Source organism: Tauraco erythrolophus, chromosome 2, assembly GCF_009769465.1.
Source record: "Tauraco erythrolophus isolate bTauEry1 chromosome 2, bTauEry1.pri, whole genome shotgun sequence".
Classification (NCBI taxonomy): Eukaryota; Metazoa; Chordata; class Aves; order Musophagiformes; family Musophagidae; genus Tauraco; species Tauraco erythrolophus.
The window spans coordinates 38,217,618-38,234,744 of NC_141466.1; the positions used below are offsets into that span (position 1 = coordinate 38,217,618).

The following is a 17,127-nucleotide window of genomic DNA, read 5'->3' on the forward strand; positions in this document are numbered from 1 at the left end:
TTAAATAAAGACTTTGCAATGGAAAATTCCAAGATGAAAAGAAATCTTCTGAAAACATAGCAGACATATGGCTATGAACCCAATGAGGGCTTTTATTGTTTATTTTTAGTAGTAAGACCCATGGAAAGTCTTCAGTCTGTCAGCAGCCCTGGCTGCATTATAGATGCTCCCATTCTAGCTACAGGAGTTGTTCTTCATTGCAATATCAACTAATTAATCTCACACAGTTTTTAAACACAGAACTATAAACCACTGAAGCCACTGCACAATAAACGTTGCTTATTACATTATACAAGAAAATCAGTCTCTACTTAGTGACCCTAAATGTCTTGTTTACAGCAGAAACCTTGACTACAAAGAAACAGTCACACACAGGCAAATTATCAGCAATATAATTAGTGTCATTTTAAATATAGAAGTTGTCTTCTGGTATTTATAACAGTCTTTTTTATATCAATGTTTTAGGCATGCTGAGCAAAAGCTAAAGCAGTATAATATCTTAGTTCTAACACTGACTTCAATAGCTTGTATTTAAAAATTACAAATAAATAATTGTTAAAATATATTTGGGAAATCAAAGCAGATGGTCAGTATCTTCATGTGCTTAATTAGCCTGTTGATACAAGTGCTGAGAGAGTCTAATTCCTGGAGGTAATGGGAATGGAAAAGTGCTTGACAACTCAATGCAAGCACTCAATGCAATGCAGAAGTCCAGCCAGCCAGAATAAATCATGCAAACAAGAGCTTAACATCCTGATTCAGCAAAAGTGCTGCCACAGATTTGAATCTTTTTCTTTCCAGCAAAGCACGTGTGGCACGGCACAGGCTGTGTACTTCACTGAACCTGAGTATAAATCACTAACCACAACGCTTCATTGGTTGCGAGGAGCACTCATTCATCCTTCATTGGACCCATTTGGTTTTTCTTGCACATATAGCCTGTATCCCACTACCCTTTCCCTCACTGCTGATGGTCACTCACTGCTGCTTGCTGCTGTTGTGCAAGAGAAAAAGTTACTAATCATCTCCCCATTTATTCACCCTACCACACACACACCTAAGCTTGCCGATACGCTTCAAAGGCTCAATTTCCTGCAAATTCCTCCCAAATACCACCTCAGTACAAACGTCAACTTGACAAAAAGAAACAGCATAAAGAGAGACCTTCCAATGAAGAATCAGACCACTGTGCTCTGCTGGCTATCCCTTGGGGATGTTCACTGTCAATATACAGAGTGATTATTTAAACATTTTGACATCCAAATTCACCACGGAATCCCAGCAATTTGAGCTCTGTAATAGCGCATTGAACCAAAATCTTCTTTCTTTCCATGAAGAGGATGCTGGCCTTAACATTAGGTCAAACTGGGCTGTGAACTCATGGTGTTTCTATTTCGATGACTCTTTGAGCCGGATGTTTGATCTGCCTTTGCAAAACTCTATCCTTCCTTACTCTGAATTTTAAGGGCCTCTGAACTTAAACCAGAAAGAGTGCATAAGAAAAAATAATTCTATGTTTTTCTGCTCTATTAGAGACTCTGGGTCACACACAGAGTACTACTTGGAATTTCTGTGGAAGTTAGCTATGTAAAAAGGAAGACTCAAACTACAGCGAAGTCTCTGTCATGTTACTTCCATTATTTTATTTTTTGAGCTTGACAAAAAATGGTGGAGAGACTGGCTCAACGTTTCCAGAGGAGAATGAAAATTAGTAAGAGTTTTTTTTTAAAGGTGAAGCAGTTTAAGATAATTCCTTGTTCTGCTTAGAAGCAATAAAAATCCCCCCACCAGTCTAAGCTGAAAAAATGGACCACAAGAGGTTCTAGAAAAAGAAAGTAATTCAATAAATTTCATCGTTGGGGAACACTGTGCATTGTCCCCACTACCAAGAGACACATTTCAAGAAAGATCAACAAAAGAAAAAAGTCAATTTTTATCTGACTTTAAATAATTCAGTTCCACTCAATATATTAGTAAGTAAGAAATCACAGTTAAAAAACTTTGGCTTTTGGAAGCTGTCTTGTACTACAATATTAGGATTATAATGTAACAGAAAACAGCATAATAAAATGCAGTTGCTACCCATTGAAGTTAGAAAACACATATTTAGTTCCTAGGAAATCGAGAGACTTTGTATGCTTACAAATGTTACACAGCTTTTCAGTTACAGCTTACTAAACTGTAAGTCAAAACCTAAAAGTTAATCTTGTAGATTTAGGTTAAAGTGTGAGGCTTGAAATTTGATTCTGAACTGTAATACCTATTAAAAGCTGTATGATTTAATTATTCAAATTAGAAGGAAGAACTACTTATTTTTTATAATTTTTCTATTATTTGCACATTTAAGCACAAAATAAATATACATTATAAATATATGAATTACTTTCATCAACGTAGCTCAGTTTTAGCATCTTATATTTTTTTTTTAGAAAGGATGAATTCCTGTTTGTATAGAAGATAAAGGATTTCATACTTATGTGAAGTACAGCCTAGGCAACTCAATAAAATATTACAGGACCTATAAGTTGTCACGAGAAAGAAATACTCAGGTCAATAAATACTCTTTAGAGAAGTTTAATTTTTAGAGACATAATTTAAAACATAAATTGGAAACTCTCACATCCTTTTGAATACTAAAAATCATGAAAATTAAAAGAAAGCTTCAGAAAAGAGGACAACTTCAGTATTATCTTCCCAAAGTCATGCCAGTTCCTATTATGAACAGAAATGAGCATTGTTTCAACGAGCGCCTTTGCACTGGGGCTTTGACAGTTGATTAAAAAAATATTATTGAAGTACAGATTCTGATGATCCACAGTCCAGCTGATAAATTACAACTGCAGCCATCTATAAATTTGTGAGTGCTTAGCTATGCAGGCTTTGAAGTAGATAGAATATGGAGGATGAATGCAACATGACAACCTGTAATAATCTGGAGTTAAAATTCCTGAAAAGAAAGGCTGATCTGATTCATATGTAAATATATATGCAGCAGAATTCATCGTTTCTGGTACTGCTACAGGTATGTAATTGACTGTGTGGTGCTTTAGGCCTGAGAAATGTGGAACAGATCTTCCACAGTGATGTTCTGAAATGCTGCACATGGCAGAATTTAACCTCAAAAGCAAGGAACACTCTTTGGAAAATGCCGATTAAGGACCAGATTTTCAATGTGATGCAGGCTGATATTGCCACACTGCTGTTTTTGGAGCCGTGGAGATTTGTAGTCGCTGCGATCTATGTCATCATATATTCCTAGCATCTACTGCTACTGAGAAAGGGACCCAGATGAGCACGCTGCTAGAACACTGTGATCATTAACACCTGATGGCCTACAGCCAGGCACACAGGAGGTATGCAAGTAACAAGATTTGGCAGTGGTAGCATCTTGCACAATTAGAAGAATTATTTATTTTTATACAGAATATTGGTAATGAGAGCTATAAAAATCAGGAACATTCAATTTGGCCTGGTATACCCAAATGGATCCCTCTCATGCTAAGCTATAGTACTTTATATTTCACTGCAAATTTATATAGCTCCATCCTTTCTCTATATAATGTGAACTTGCCCTTACACAGCTTTGTAAAAGGAAAACGTATCAAACGTGTACGCAAGGTACAAAAAAATCTGTAGTATTCAGGATCCTCTCCTAGGTTTAGATCATGAGTGTGGCATAGTAAATATCCCTCACAAAACCAGTTTGAAACTATCTGCAAATTTGTTCCCATTGTTCAGGTGATTTGCTTTTACTGTTTAATAAATTGCAGTGTTCTGTTGTTGCCTCCACTAGTTCTGTCTGCAGTATCTACAACAATAATTAAAAGATTTAACTTTTTTTTTTCCTATTAGTAAAGAATCTTAACTACACTGTACACTGTAGCACAAATGCAATGGACAGATTTTAATTACTGTTGTAATTAACATAAAATAAGTGTGTTTCTCTATTTCAAAGCAGACCTCAGTTTCATCAACTGAAATGCATGAAAAACCTTCGTGTATTTTATTTTTCTTGACTGTCGTGACATGAAGTTAAACTTCACTCAGCTGGCTTTATGGTGCAGTACTGCTGCATTTCAGGTGAATTAGTGAGCTGACAAGGATGGATGCAGCCCTAGTCTGAACAGAGCGTGGGGTAAGGACTGAGCAACTTTATTGCAGAGGTCATATCACATACATTTATCATGGTAACAGGCAGAGCTATTGGGAAGACTGACGAGAGGTCAGAAGACCCTTCAGGCTCTCTCTACTACATTCTTCCTCATCACCATAACATGTATTAAACTAGCTCAAATGTACTATGTGAGAGCATGGAAAACCAATGGAAGAAAATATATTTCCAGTCCAGAGAGTGCTCTCTGGCTACCTCTCCTTGAGAGATCTTTTGCAGATCAATGCTGCTGTTTGTCCTCACTGAGACGGCAAACCTCCAGTTACTTCATCTGGTTCCACACTAAAGACTCTGAGCATTTTATGTAAGAGAATAGCATAGTAAGCAGCATGAAATGAAATTCTGCAAAGAAAGAGGGATCTATGTGCATGAACATTACTAAATAAGAGGGAGCTACAAGCACAGAAAAGGAGCCAGCCAGCACTCACCATTTCTCAATGAACTCCAAGCAGAATGTCTCTGGGCAGGTCTAGAAGCAGGGAAGGCAGAGGTCTTATTTGAGTTACTGAGAACCTTTGCCTGGCTTAGAGTTTGCAAGCTCATCACCTTAAGAGCTTGAAGAAACTGACTCTACAGTAACTAGCAGGACAAAAAAGTACTACAGCATAAGGATGGGGAGCCTATCCTGCACTTGAAAGTCTCCTACAGGCACATAAAGCCAGCAGAGTCTCCCGCCAGAAGTGTGATCTTTCAGAACTGTCACAGTAACTAAGAAAATCCCCAAATGCTTTGAAAATAAAATATTCAAATGGTCTCATTTCTTGTTAGCCCCTTGCATGAGAATACCAGCAGCAGAAGGAACATCAGGTTATTTTCTCAGAAACTGATACAGACGTAGCAAGTGGGTCCTTCTAACTCCAGCAAGAAATGAACAGCAGGTTCACTAATTAGCAGACAGTGCCTTTTCAGTACAGAAAGTTAAGGGTATTTAGAAACTACAATTATATCTGAAAGCTAATTTGGATTGACTGGATCTTCCTTCTCAGTAAGTATTGGTGATCAAAACCGTGAGTGGATGAAAGAAAACCTAATTTTCTCAGATTTCCTCCTGGTTGAAGCAGCAAGGAGTGCCTGCAGAAGAAAGGCCAGGAGCAGGATGGTAAAGAGAACACTGTGCCGTGGTTCACACTGGTATCAGCTAGCTCTTCATGCACGCTCAATACCCGAGGAGAAAGGACTCTGAAGGAGATGCAGGGAACTGAGAAAATCACCCAGCTGTAACTATGTCTCCAAAGGCACAGTTCCTGACATGGTTACAGTTTTTGACCATTTCTGCCAACTGCTACACAATCAGCACAACCAAGCACTACGGTTTTGAAAAAAGTAAATGGATTCTTCCATATGTTGGTCAGGGCAGAATCAATGACACTGCAGGAGACCTCATCTACACTACTCATCACATGAATTCAAGGCGGTTTCATTCAAAATGGAAATTGGCAGGGAAGGGCTGCTAGGATGACCAACAAAATAGAAAGGATGTAATACGTAACTGAGTAAAACAACTGCTAGTTAAACAATTGAGATCCAACAGCTCGCTATGATACCCCAAGGAGTAAATAGAAGGGAAGAAAAACCTATCTAAATAAGATGCCAATATTGACACAGGTGAACACTGTGTTTAAAATTTCTGTGAATAAATTTACCCTGTAACTGAAAGAAGTTTTCAGACCATCAAAGAAATTAGATTTGGAAAACCTTCTAAAATGAGTGAGAGCAAAAGCAACTGATTAAGTTGAAGATGAATCCTGAAAATACATTAATGTAATTGTAATCCACAAGGATCCTAGGGTCTTTCCTGCAAAGCTGCTTTCCAGCTGTGAGCTCCTAGTGTGTAATGGTACACGGGATTATTCCTCCCTAGATGCAAGATTCTGCTTTCCCTTGTTGAACTTCATGAGGTTTCTATTGGCCCATTTCTCTATCCTGTCGAGGTCCCTCTCAATACCGTCACACTTGCCTAGTCTATCAACCATTTCTATCTGTTTTCTGTTGTCCCCAAACCTGTTGAGGATGCATTCTGTCACTAATGATGTTAAACTGTACTGCCACAATACTGACCTGAGGTGTATTAACAATAATGACTTGCCTTCAGCTGGACTTTGTGTCACAGACCACAACCCTCTGAGCCTGGCATTCAGCCAGTTTAAAATCTGCCTCACTGTTCACTTACTTAGGCTGTACTTCCCCAGTTTGTCTGTGAGGATGTTTTGGAAGAGTGTTGAAAGCTTTACTAAAGACAAGATAGGGAACATCTGCTGTTCTCCTCATTCACCAAGCCAGCCAACTAATGAAAGAAGGCTATAAGGCTGGTCAGGCATGATTTCCCCTTTGTAAATTCATCTTGACTATTCACAATCATTCTCTTTTTCTGTATGTTTGGAAAGGGTTTCCAGGATTGTTTGCTCCATCACCATCCCAGGAGTTGAGCTGAGGATGACAAGCCTATGGTTCCCCAGATCCTCCTTGCTCATTTTTAAGATAGTAGTGACAGTTTCTTTCTATCAGTCTTCAAGAACATCACCTGGTTGCCATGATGTTCCAAAGATTATAGAGTGACCTTGCAATGACACTGGCCAGCACCAGCACATTTAGTACTCATCAGTGCATCTTGTCAGGTGCCAACAACTTGTACATGTCCAGTCTGTTTAAATGTTCCCTGATCTGATCATCCCCTGCTGAGTCCTTGCTCCAGACTTTCCCTCTGGTCATCAATGCACTCCAGGGACCTCCTGGATTGCTTGTGCCCTACTGCATTTCTCATCCAGCAGATATGAGAATGGTTCAAGCTTCCCATGCAAACCAGATCCTGTGAAAGTGAATCTTCCTGTTGGAAGAAGGTTTCATCTACTTCTTCCTGACCAGGAAGTCCGCAGCAGACACCCACAACATGATGATATTGGTTGGCCCTCTAATCCTGACCCATAAACTCTCAGCTAGCTCATCACTCATCTGTAGGCAAAGCTCCCCGCTTGCTTACACCAACACCCCTTCCTTGCTGAGCTTCCATGGATCGCAGTGCTCCAGCCAGGTGCTGGGAGCTATCTCACCACATCTCTGTGATCCTGATGAGATCCTAGCCCTGCAGCTGCACAACATAGCTCTAAATTTCTCTTGCCTGTTCCCCATGCATTAGAGCACAGGCCATTCAGAGAGCCACCCACTCATGCTGATCTCCTGGAAAAGGTGTAAGAGCTTCCCCTGAATGCTCTTCTCTCAAGCACCTCATTATTCATGTGCATACACTCAGAGTGGGCTCCTTCCTGTCCTGTTTTGTTGATGATGAGGTCCTTCCTGTCTATATCACCCTGCACCCTTTGCTTTCCAACTCATCAATCACTTCCCCACTTGATCATATGTTGTCATTTTCCTCCCCCATTGTTCCTGATTCAAAGTTCAAGTGTACTAGCACTTAAGTTCTAGTGTACTGAAAGAACAACAGCTACATAGAAATTGTATACGCTGTTCTGGAAATTAGGAAAGAACAGGTCTGTTGGGGAGAGCCAAAGAAGATCTTTCCTTCAGTAACGTACTGAAAACATACCTGAATCCCAAGAAGCATATATAAGTTTGTGATACAAGCCATTCAGTGGCATAGTATGATATGTGAAATAAATTAAGACTGGTTTAAGTCCACTGTTAAAACCTATTATATTATCCTCTTTGATAAGTCCATTTAAAATATTTTAATTAAACTTAAGCATTCAATTAAGCAATGCATGTAAACCAGATGAAAATATGGCACATATATAATTGTATTATTGTATACCACACATTTATCAAAAGATACTAAATATAATTTTCACTAAAGATGTGATGATACTAACTATAGTTCTTACTAAAGATGTAATTTTCATGTTTAAAATGCAGAGTAACTGTGATATGCCTAATGCAGGGACAATTTGCTTGAAATCCAGATACATGGAGAGAAATTCACCTTAAAAGCAGTTATCTAGTCGTTCATATACTTGGCAGATTTTGTTCAATCAGATTTAGGTGAAACATCTTACGGCAGTCAACTTGCTAAATCCTCCAGAACAGAAACCTCCAGCTCACCTCCACCATGCATGACAGTTCCTTACTTGACATCACCAAGAAGTCCAGGTATCTTTGGTATCTTTGCATAACAGACCTCTAATGAAAAATGATGCAATGACATCATTGGGCATAATCTTTAATGAAGTGAGCAAAGGTTCTTTGTTGATCAAGCCCATATGCTGCTGATTAATCACCATGCATTTAACATGGATTTTTACTTATTAATAATTCACATTAAACAGTGAAGAATTTCCTTCTGCTTCATTTAAGATGTGAGAAATGTTCCCCTGTCATATACAGTAACATCTGTAGCGTACACAGGCACAAAGTACCGCGTGACTGTAGTACGAATGCATAAAGACTGTGACTGATGAGAGCAAACCTCCATAAAGAATGACTGGTGATTTGACTTTGGTCATGAGATACACAGCAACTCCAAATACTGTGGAATGCCAAATTCACAAGTCTGATTCTCATTCAAGTCAAAAGTCCCAGAACATTGTGTTCCCAGAACAAAAATTCCGGATATTTGTCTGCACTTCCACTAGAGAGCATGGCAGTCAACCAGACTTCCCAGGATAGTAACATGAAAGATGTTTGGAATAATTTCATATGCAGACTAGTTTATTCATGCACAGCCATTTGTTATAACACTCACCTGAAAATGCAAAACAAATTAGAAACTAAGAAGCTATTTTATATACTTATATTTAGAATTTGCATCAATCATACTTGCCTCTTCCAGCCTATTAGAAGTGTTAATCAACAAAATCTCCAGACTGAAAATTAACTAATGGTATTTTCCATGCATGCCATGTCATAGCTTTCTGACAAGTAACTCAATTACAAATATACTGTAGGAATGAAAATAGTCTTCTGCCTTAAAAGGTTTAAACACAAGTCCTGTCATTGATTAAAGGAAAGGGAAGATTTGCTTTAATTCTCCCTATGTTACTAACTTCTTCAGCATACTCAAGTTTCCTACTACCACAAAACTTTAAATTTGGGAGTTTTGACCCAAAAACTAGCTATTCAAGTAAGATGCATGGTATTTCTGTGCTGTTCTGCATCAACTGGTTTTATAGTTGCTATTCAGATAGTGGTTTATTCTATAAAAACTGTACATTATGAAAAGCATAATGTAATTTGAATACAAAGTAACTGAAGAAGTTACTCCTTAAAATGAAAAATTGCTAAAAAACCCCATGAATTGCTACACATTTATAGCTAATACCATACACTTTAGAGGCACAAGATAAAGAGATATACTTCCAGATTTTAAAATATTTACTGTTTCAGCAAAGAAATAATTATTATATACATAATATAGAATGCCTTGTGTGTAATGATAGAATCTCAAACCTTCAAAGCTGAGAGAGAAGAGAGATTGATCGATTCTGCCTAAATTGACGGGAAAATGCATTAGATAGCTTTTTAAAGGATCTTTCCTCCATTAGGATTTGGGAGGAAAGGTCAGGAAGCTGTGTTGTGCTTGCAAAACTGGTGGTGAAGTTACCGGATATAAACTACACTATGACTCAAAACCTCCGGCCTTCTGACATTTAAAAGTAATGATATTTTGTACAAAATTACAACAAAAGTTTGCTTTCTTAATGACAGTCCTAAAGAGGACAGGTATCTTGTATTTTCGTATGTCTAGGAGCTTAAATCATATCCCTTTTCACAGATGCATGAATATCAGGGATAATGAGGTTATATTGACTAACAATATTAACTACAACTACTGCTGTTTTAAGCTGGCACACCTCACATTCAGAAATTTCACACCACAGCTCAATATGAATAACTAACAAGCGTTTTTTAGCTCATATAGAAATGCTAGAGGAGCATAGTTTCACTTCAGGTTACTAATCTGAACACTGGAGTACTCTCCAGTCATACTTCTCCATTTAATTTAATTAACTATGCTTGCTGATCAATAGCCCCAGGATTCATTTTCCTCTACTCAGTGGAGAAAGAGGTGGAAACATCCATTCCAAATGTGATGCAGACCAGGAATCTTGCTTGTGTGTTCTGAATTTGTATTTTTCTTCTGTATACAAAAGGCACCTAAGGGTACTAGTCAAATGACTTAGTTTAGTGAGATGGCTAAAACTGGGCCATCTCCTTTGAGCTTCTATGAGCTTACTACGCTCTTCATAGCTCTCATGTCTAAAGTGTATATGGAGAACAAAAGCAGTTGCATAAAAAAGGCAGTCCAACAAACTTTCTGTCTTTAAACTTAATATTACACTCACACACTTGCCATGGCCACTGAGCTGACACACTTCCAAATGAAGATGACGGTGGATATGAGGTTTCAGTAAGACAGAAGACAGGAATTTAAAAAAAGCTCTTTTCCTTGCCCCTCCTGATCAACCATCCCATCCCATCCTGCTTGATATATGTTAATATCAGGTTCCTTGGAGGCAAAAAAAATAATTTGAATTTCAAATTACTAAAAAAACTTGAACTTCAAATTTCTAATTCCTTGAACTTAAAGAAACATTAGTAAGTAAGAGAAAGAATCCATTTAACTTAATTTTAGATGTCTAAAATTAAAGCAATCAATTTAAACTAGTCATCGACGGTTCCTTCAACAATTAATGCTAGAAAAGGACAATTCACCTGTCTTTGACATCTATCTGAAGATGAAGTGAACCACCCAAGATAATAGGTGTTTTCTTTTTAATGATGATTTAGGGAAGTTAGACAAATAATTTAACAAAAACCTAATTTTAATGTGAATTCCACTGTAAGTTTTTAAGGCTGAAGTTAAACAGCATGAATCCCACTCCAAAAAAATTGTTCATAATACAATCAACCCTTTCCCCAAATTAAGTCTTCATTCCCATGTAATAAGTAAGCTGCACAAAGAATTGGCTAAAGACTATGTGACGGAGGCTACCAGTACAGACACAGGAGAGTAGGAAGCCAACTTTGGCTCAGATCATCAGCAAAATGCCTTCTCCTTTTCTTTTCTTCAACACTCAACTTCCTTTCATTCTGACTTCGCATGATATCTAATTCCTATGATACAAAACTTTTGCAGGTATCTAAAGACTTTGACCCTTTTATAGCAATGATCCAAAAATAAGCGTGGACAACTCAAATGGAAAATTTTGAACAGTGGATGTTAATCTGCTGGATCTAATGTTTTCCAACATAACATCAAAATTATTTTAAATTTCATTCCCCTGCACTTAATGGTTGAAATAGGCTAATTGCAAAGATAGTACATTAGGCATGTCCCACTTATTTTTACAAGTGTTTCAGGGGAGCAAAACTACTGCCAGCTTAGAAGAAAAATATTGAGAATTATGAGTAATTTATGAATCTGTTAATTTCTTCCTCATATTTCTACTGAATGAGGTTTGCCGTGTAACACATTTGTTCACCATGAAGTACTACCTGAATTTAGAGAAAATCAAAGCAAGCAAGTACAATGTGTCTAATCTCTGAGGTATGGATTCTGTGGACAGCATCAGAAAAGGAAAGCATCTGAATTCTACTTACACCTCACTTTTGGGGTGTAGAGTGAAGCTGAGCTGGAGCTTCCATTGCAGACACTTGGGTTTGTACACTAAATAGGCTAATCCTCTACCCAAGGTGCTCTGCTACTCATTAGAATGGAAGAGATTGAATGACAGCAAGGATTTGATCCTGGGTTTTCCCCTTTCCAGCCTCACATGAGGTTACTGGTTGCCCTGGTTCTGGTATTTGTGACCAGACATTCTGAAGCCAACATTTCTGACAAAATCTCTTCAACACAGAGATATTTACGGGAAAAAAAACCCTATTTTGTTCAATTTGCCAAAGATACTGTGGCAGAGCTTAGTTGAGAAAATTCAGAATCTAGAATCTATAGATATTTTGGTATGACTAAAGCCCTCTGTAAGAGACAAATACTGAAAAGCTAGGACACAATGAAATGTAGCATTTAAACCCATGAATTGAAAGAACTTTAAACATTTGAATAACTTTAAATATATTTACAGTTCCACTGTACTGTTCTGCTGAATTGGGGATTACTGCACCTGTCAGGTTATAATTTCACCAATCTGAAACATGACTTTGAATACCCTCGTGAACTTTCCTCAACCAAAAAAAATGAGGTGGAGCTAGTTCATATACAGAGGCCAGTTTCTGAGTTACCCTAACATCCCTTCCCACTGCATGAACAGACCAAAAAGCCTTGAGCTGAACTTCTCAGATAGTGAGCCTGTCTAGAAGTGTTCTGAAGTACTAAATGATGACATCCAGACTTTTATCGGACTGACTTTCTCCATAGGAATAATTTTTTTATAGCTCCTAATTCTTCTTGAGTCTTATAACACTTAAGAGTCAAATTTTTGAAAGTTCAGACATTTGTAGATGTAATCATAGACTACCAAGCTAATCCTACAGCCATTATAGCTGGCAGAAGTTTTCTCATCAAGTTAAATGAAGACAGTAACCAATCTGTGTATCCAAAAAAGCACTAAACAGAGAATAGATTATTATCGAGGATGAAAGAGATACTTGATTATTGATAATGCAAATGATTTAAACTATTTTTGAACCAGACACATCAAAATTACTATATAAATACTTGTTTTAAATCTAGTAATTTATCATATTCATGAAAACAGAAAACTAAAAGCAGGTAGGCAGGGAAATAAATACATAGATTGAAAGAAAGAAAAACAGAGCTTTTATGAAAGAAAATTCTTGAGATAAAAAATCTAGCAATATTTCTGCTGTAATAAATTATTGGCATCTAGATTACACCAATTCTAGCCAGCAATGAGATGATGGCATGTGTTCAAGTTCTCCTTGCCACAAATACATTAATCTGTCATCTACTCATGGGAAGTTTGCTTTCTGTTTTTGATGCACAACTGCAACAATATTGTCATCTTAGGCTATGAATGAAAGACAGTTGATATGTTCATAACATTTTTCATAAATTCATATGTTGTGGTCATCTACTTTCAATAATTTCAGGTTGTATTTTGGCACTAAATGAAAGAGGGGGTGCGATACAATTGAAGTTCCACTGTGAACTCACCTGATTCTGCCCCGAGGGCGTTCAGATTGCTCTGACATAAAACTTGTGCTGCTGAGGCGTGAGGCACTGCTGGTTCGGGAAATGGCTGACACATCACTGACATCACTATCTGATGATTTGGCAGAGACGTTATCACAACTTCTGTACTGATCTGTTTGTATATTATACTAGAGATCAAGAAAAGAAAGGGTGAGGAGTCTCATCAAAACATAACACATATATTGAGACAACAAATGACCTAAGTATGACAATTGTCTCTAACTGCTTTTAGACCTAACAAAACTGTATGAAATTCAGAGAAACACCTATATTAAATAATAACTTTATGTCTAGTGAAGAAATCAAACACGGTGTTTACGGACTGAATAAGACACTTGAAATAAATTACAGCATTGGAATTAAAATAGGCTGCTGGTTCTTTAGTACAGTGGAACTATAATAACGAAATATTTATGTAGTGGACAGACGTCTTCTCAAGCACATTCATACCATCTATTTGGCTATAGACTCTTTTTTCAATTTTTCAAATATTAAAAATATGCTATGAAATATCTGCAGTTAGTTTGGAACTGGAGAACTGTGTATGCGTCTGAATCGAATGTATTGCTACATGAAGCTGATATTAGGGATTGATTTCAATATCTAAGCTCTATCAGAAATGGAAAAAAGTACATTTTCTACCTCAAAATATCTCTTTGTATGGTGATACTAGAGGACTAGTCAGGCAGAAAGGCTAACTCAGGAAAAATAGCATTTGTTTTCAGGCAGATCAGTTCCATGATCTAGCTGTTTTTACATGTGCATAAGCGTGAGAACTAGCAATAGACCCAGAAGGAGGAATATGTGGACAGGAGTAGAAGTTATTTCCCTTTTGCTAACAGCAGAAGCTTCAATTAGTTAAAACCAACCATGAAAGCACATCACCTATTACATAATCCTTGTATTACTCAGATCATCAGTCAGACATATAAAAAAGGAAGTGTCAATCCTAGCAATGTCACACTTACCTAAATCTTCAGTCACACAGATACGAGGATCAAACAGTTGTCAGATTCACAAAATTAAAACCCACTGCCATTAGAGAGCAAGGTACCCTTGGCTGGGAAGTGACTGAACCAGTGGCATACTTCCCAGGGTATACTATGGGAAAACTATTAAAATGTGGGAATACTAGGCAGTTTTTGACATGACACTCTGGATCTGTGCTCTGTAAAATTCTAAGTTATAGAAGTTTATTTATGACTTATAAAGCTGTGATAGTTTGTGAATATCCCCACCTCAACTATGCACTGTGTTGCAGGCTGAGTCAGCTGGTGAATGTCACAACCTAACTTTAAAAAGCCTGGCAAACACAAGCTCAAGTTTGAACAGACGAATGTTATCAGTCCTCCTGTCCTCAAGCCAGGTTTATCTTCTGTTGCTCTGATGCCTTTCAGCAACTATGTTTGAGGTCTCCACAGCACACTTGGAAATCTCTTGGTAAAACATCTAAGATAATAAGTTAAGTCTAAGATAAGAAGTTAATGGGAGTAGAGAAGGCGGGGAAATAAAGAGGCTACTAAGCACTGCCTGTAAATATAGAAATCTGTAGAAGAAATGGAGGTTATACAAATTTAGTGTCTCAGCATGTGTTTCAGGGTTACTCAGCTCCTGGATGGCATACACCAAGATTAAAAACACAAACCAATTTAGGAATAAAACCTGAGGGTTTGACCTGAGGAGCATGCATTGAGGAAACTCTTAGCAACACCCTGTGAGGGGCTTGCACTGGCTGACTGAATAAAGACATCTGCGGGAGAGAAAGCTCTGCTTTACTGGAAGCAAATTTTCAGTTTCAAATACTAAATGAAACTCTGCAGAAGATTTCAGAAGAGCTTGGAGCATTATGACTTTGAGCTCAAACAACATGTCTAACAGGCATTGACATGGAAACAGATGCGGTGGATCTCTGATTTAATAAAGTGGATAACACAGAGGAATCAATAACTCCAATATTTAAAAATATTTTCAACTACAGCAAAGATTTATTTGGAGATTCTTTTTCTAAGTGACTTGGTGTGACTTATCTAAATATAAATGACCAATGGGGTTAAGGTGAGACAATATTGATACGTTTATTCAGATCACCTTTTGGAAATGGCTTCTAGAGTCTGATAAATAATTTTGTGGTTTCCTCTCTTTCAGACTGAAAAATAAACCCCTCTGAAATGGAAATATAAAGCACGCTAATTTTTATTAGCTCTATTTCATAATAATGGAACACTTAATTTTCTTTAGATGATGTATTTTTCTTCTAAAGTCTAAAAAAATAATTCAAAGCAAGAATAAAAGCTATGAAAACTTTTTACTTAGGCTAAAAAACAAATGTTCAGAGGTTGGAAAACTGAATGGTTAATATTTTCCAGTTTAAGTTAAACTGCCCCACTCCTGAGCTGGCCTTGGTATTTTATGCAAAATTCACACACAATTCTTAATGAATCCTTTAAGCTTTCCTAACACAAGCCACCTAAAAATATGAAAAGCACCTGAACACATGGAATGTTCTGGCTTTCTATTGAGCTAAATAGAATTGCAATCTGCAAAAGAAATTCTGATCCTATTAAATAATTGAATTTTTGTTGATTTCAGTGAAATAGGTGTTTCACCCTTCCTATACATTTAAACTATATCTGGAAATGATTCGTTTGTAGGTGAAGCCTTAAAAATACTTTGTTTAAAGTACAACCATGCAATCTCTCTCAAATATCTGCTTTTTTATGCATGGTAACAAAGTGTCTCAGAAATATCTCCATGTTTTATTCTATTTGCTGAAGACAATTTGACTTCCCCTTTTTGTCACTGTGACGCCTAGTTACTTTTCTTACCCACCAAAAAGTCTGCATTGTCTTTGTGGCCCTTGGTTTGAGGGTGCATACAGCAAATCTGGAATGGTAGAAGAAGATTCATGTGATCCCTGAGCAAGCGTGACATGCTGCTGGAGAAGGCTGGCACAATCTGAGCTCTGCCATCGAGGGAACCATCAAGGCCAGACGCAGTGACTTCCTTCCTTTGTCCTGCTGGAAGCCTTTTCTCTTCTTAAGTGTTGAGGGAGGTACAGGATGCTGGCCTCTGTCCCAAGCCACACCTGAATCTGGCTGTTTGTTGAGCGCTCTATTTCTTACTCCACCGCAGAATAACAAAGTGGGACACAGTGGGCTATATATGCTATGTGGGGCAGCGGAAGACCCTCTGTTTCACTCGTACTGAATTTGCTCCACCTTTCATGTGCTACATACATGGGCTGGGAAAGATGGAGAGGAGAGAGAGGAAGCATAAAGCATGGTTGTCCAGCTTACTGGTTAGGATACCGGGAGAAAAGTCAGAAGTCCTAGCTTGTGTATCAGTGACTGTTTAGGGATTCAGCCTCACTGAATGACTGTTCAGTATCAACATGAAACCATATACTGCTGCAGGGTCTTCAGCCCAGGTATCATCCCCCATAAGTGGGGGCTATGTCTTGCTCCTCACTCTGTCTTGCTCCCTATAGTCCAGCAGTCTGTATCAAATGGAATTGCTTTGTAAATATCAGACTGGCTTAAGAGCCAGTATTTCGTACGTTAGCAAACAGAGAATATTATGGTGAGATGTGAGATAAAGAAAAAACTGAATCCATGTCTTCTACTTGCCTTGATATTCCAGTCACAGAGTTACTGCATAAAACATGGAGCTTCTTTTCCTAAATGAGATTTTCATGGCATGGTTGAGCTTTTACTACTATATGCCAAGGCTGTGATTCCCAAGAAACCAAGAACACTTGCCTTCACAGAAATAGAGATTAGCAAAAAAGTGGTGATGCTGAAAGTTAATGCTGAGTGCTACAGTGTTTACATTT

The 17,127-nt window shown here is 37.7% G+C and overlaps 1 protein-coding gene across 1 annotated transcript in view; it reads right to left on the reverse strand.

The window, feature by feature from the left end:
* RIMS1 (regulating synaptic membrane exocytosis 1) overlaps positions 1-17,127 on the reverse strand; it is a 349,852-nt gene that overhangs the window by 51,817 nt on the left and 280,908 nt on the right. The window contains exon 21 of the mRNA XM_086625267.1: positions 13,257-13,423. Within this exon, the coding sequence (XP_086481393.1) occupies positions 13,257-13,423 (167 nt within the window). The remainder of the gene's footprint in view (positions 1-13,256; positions 13,424-17,127) is intronic.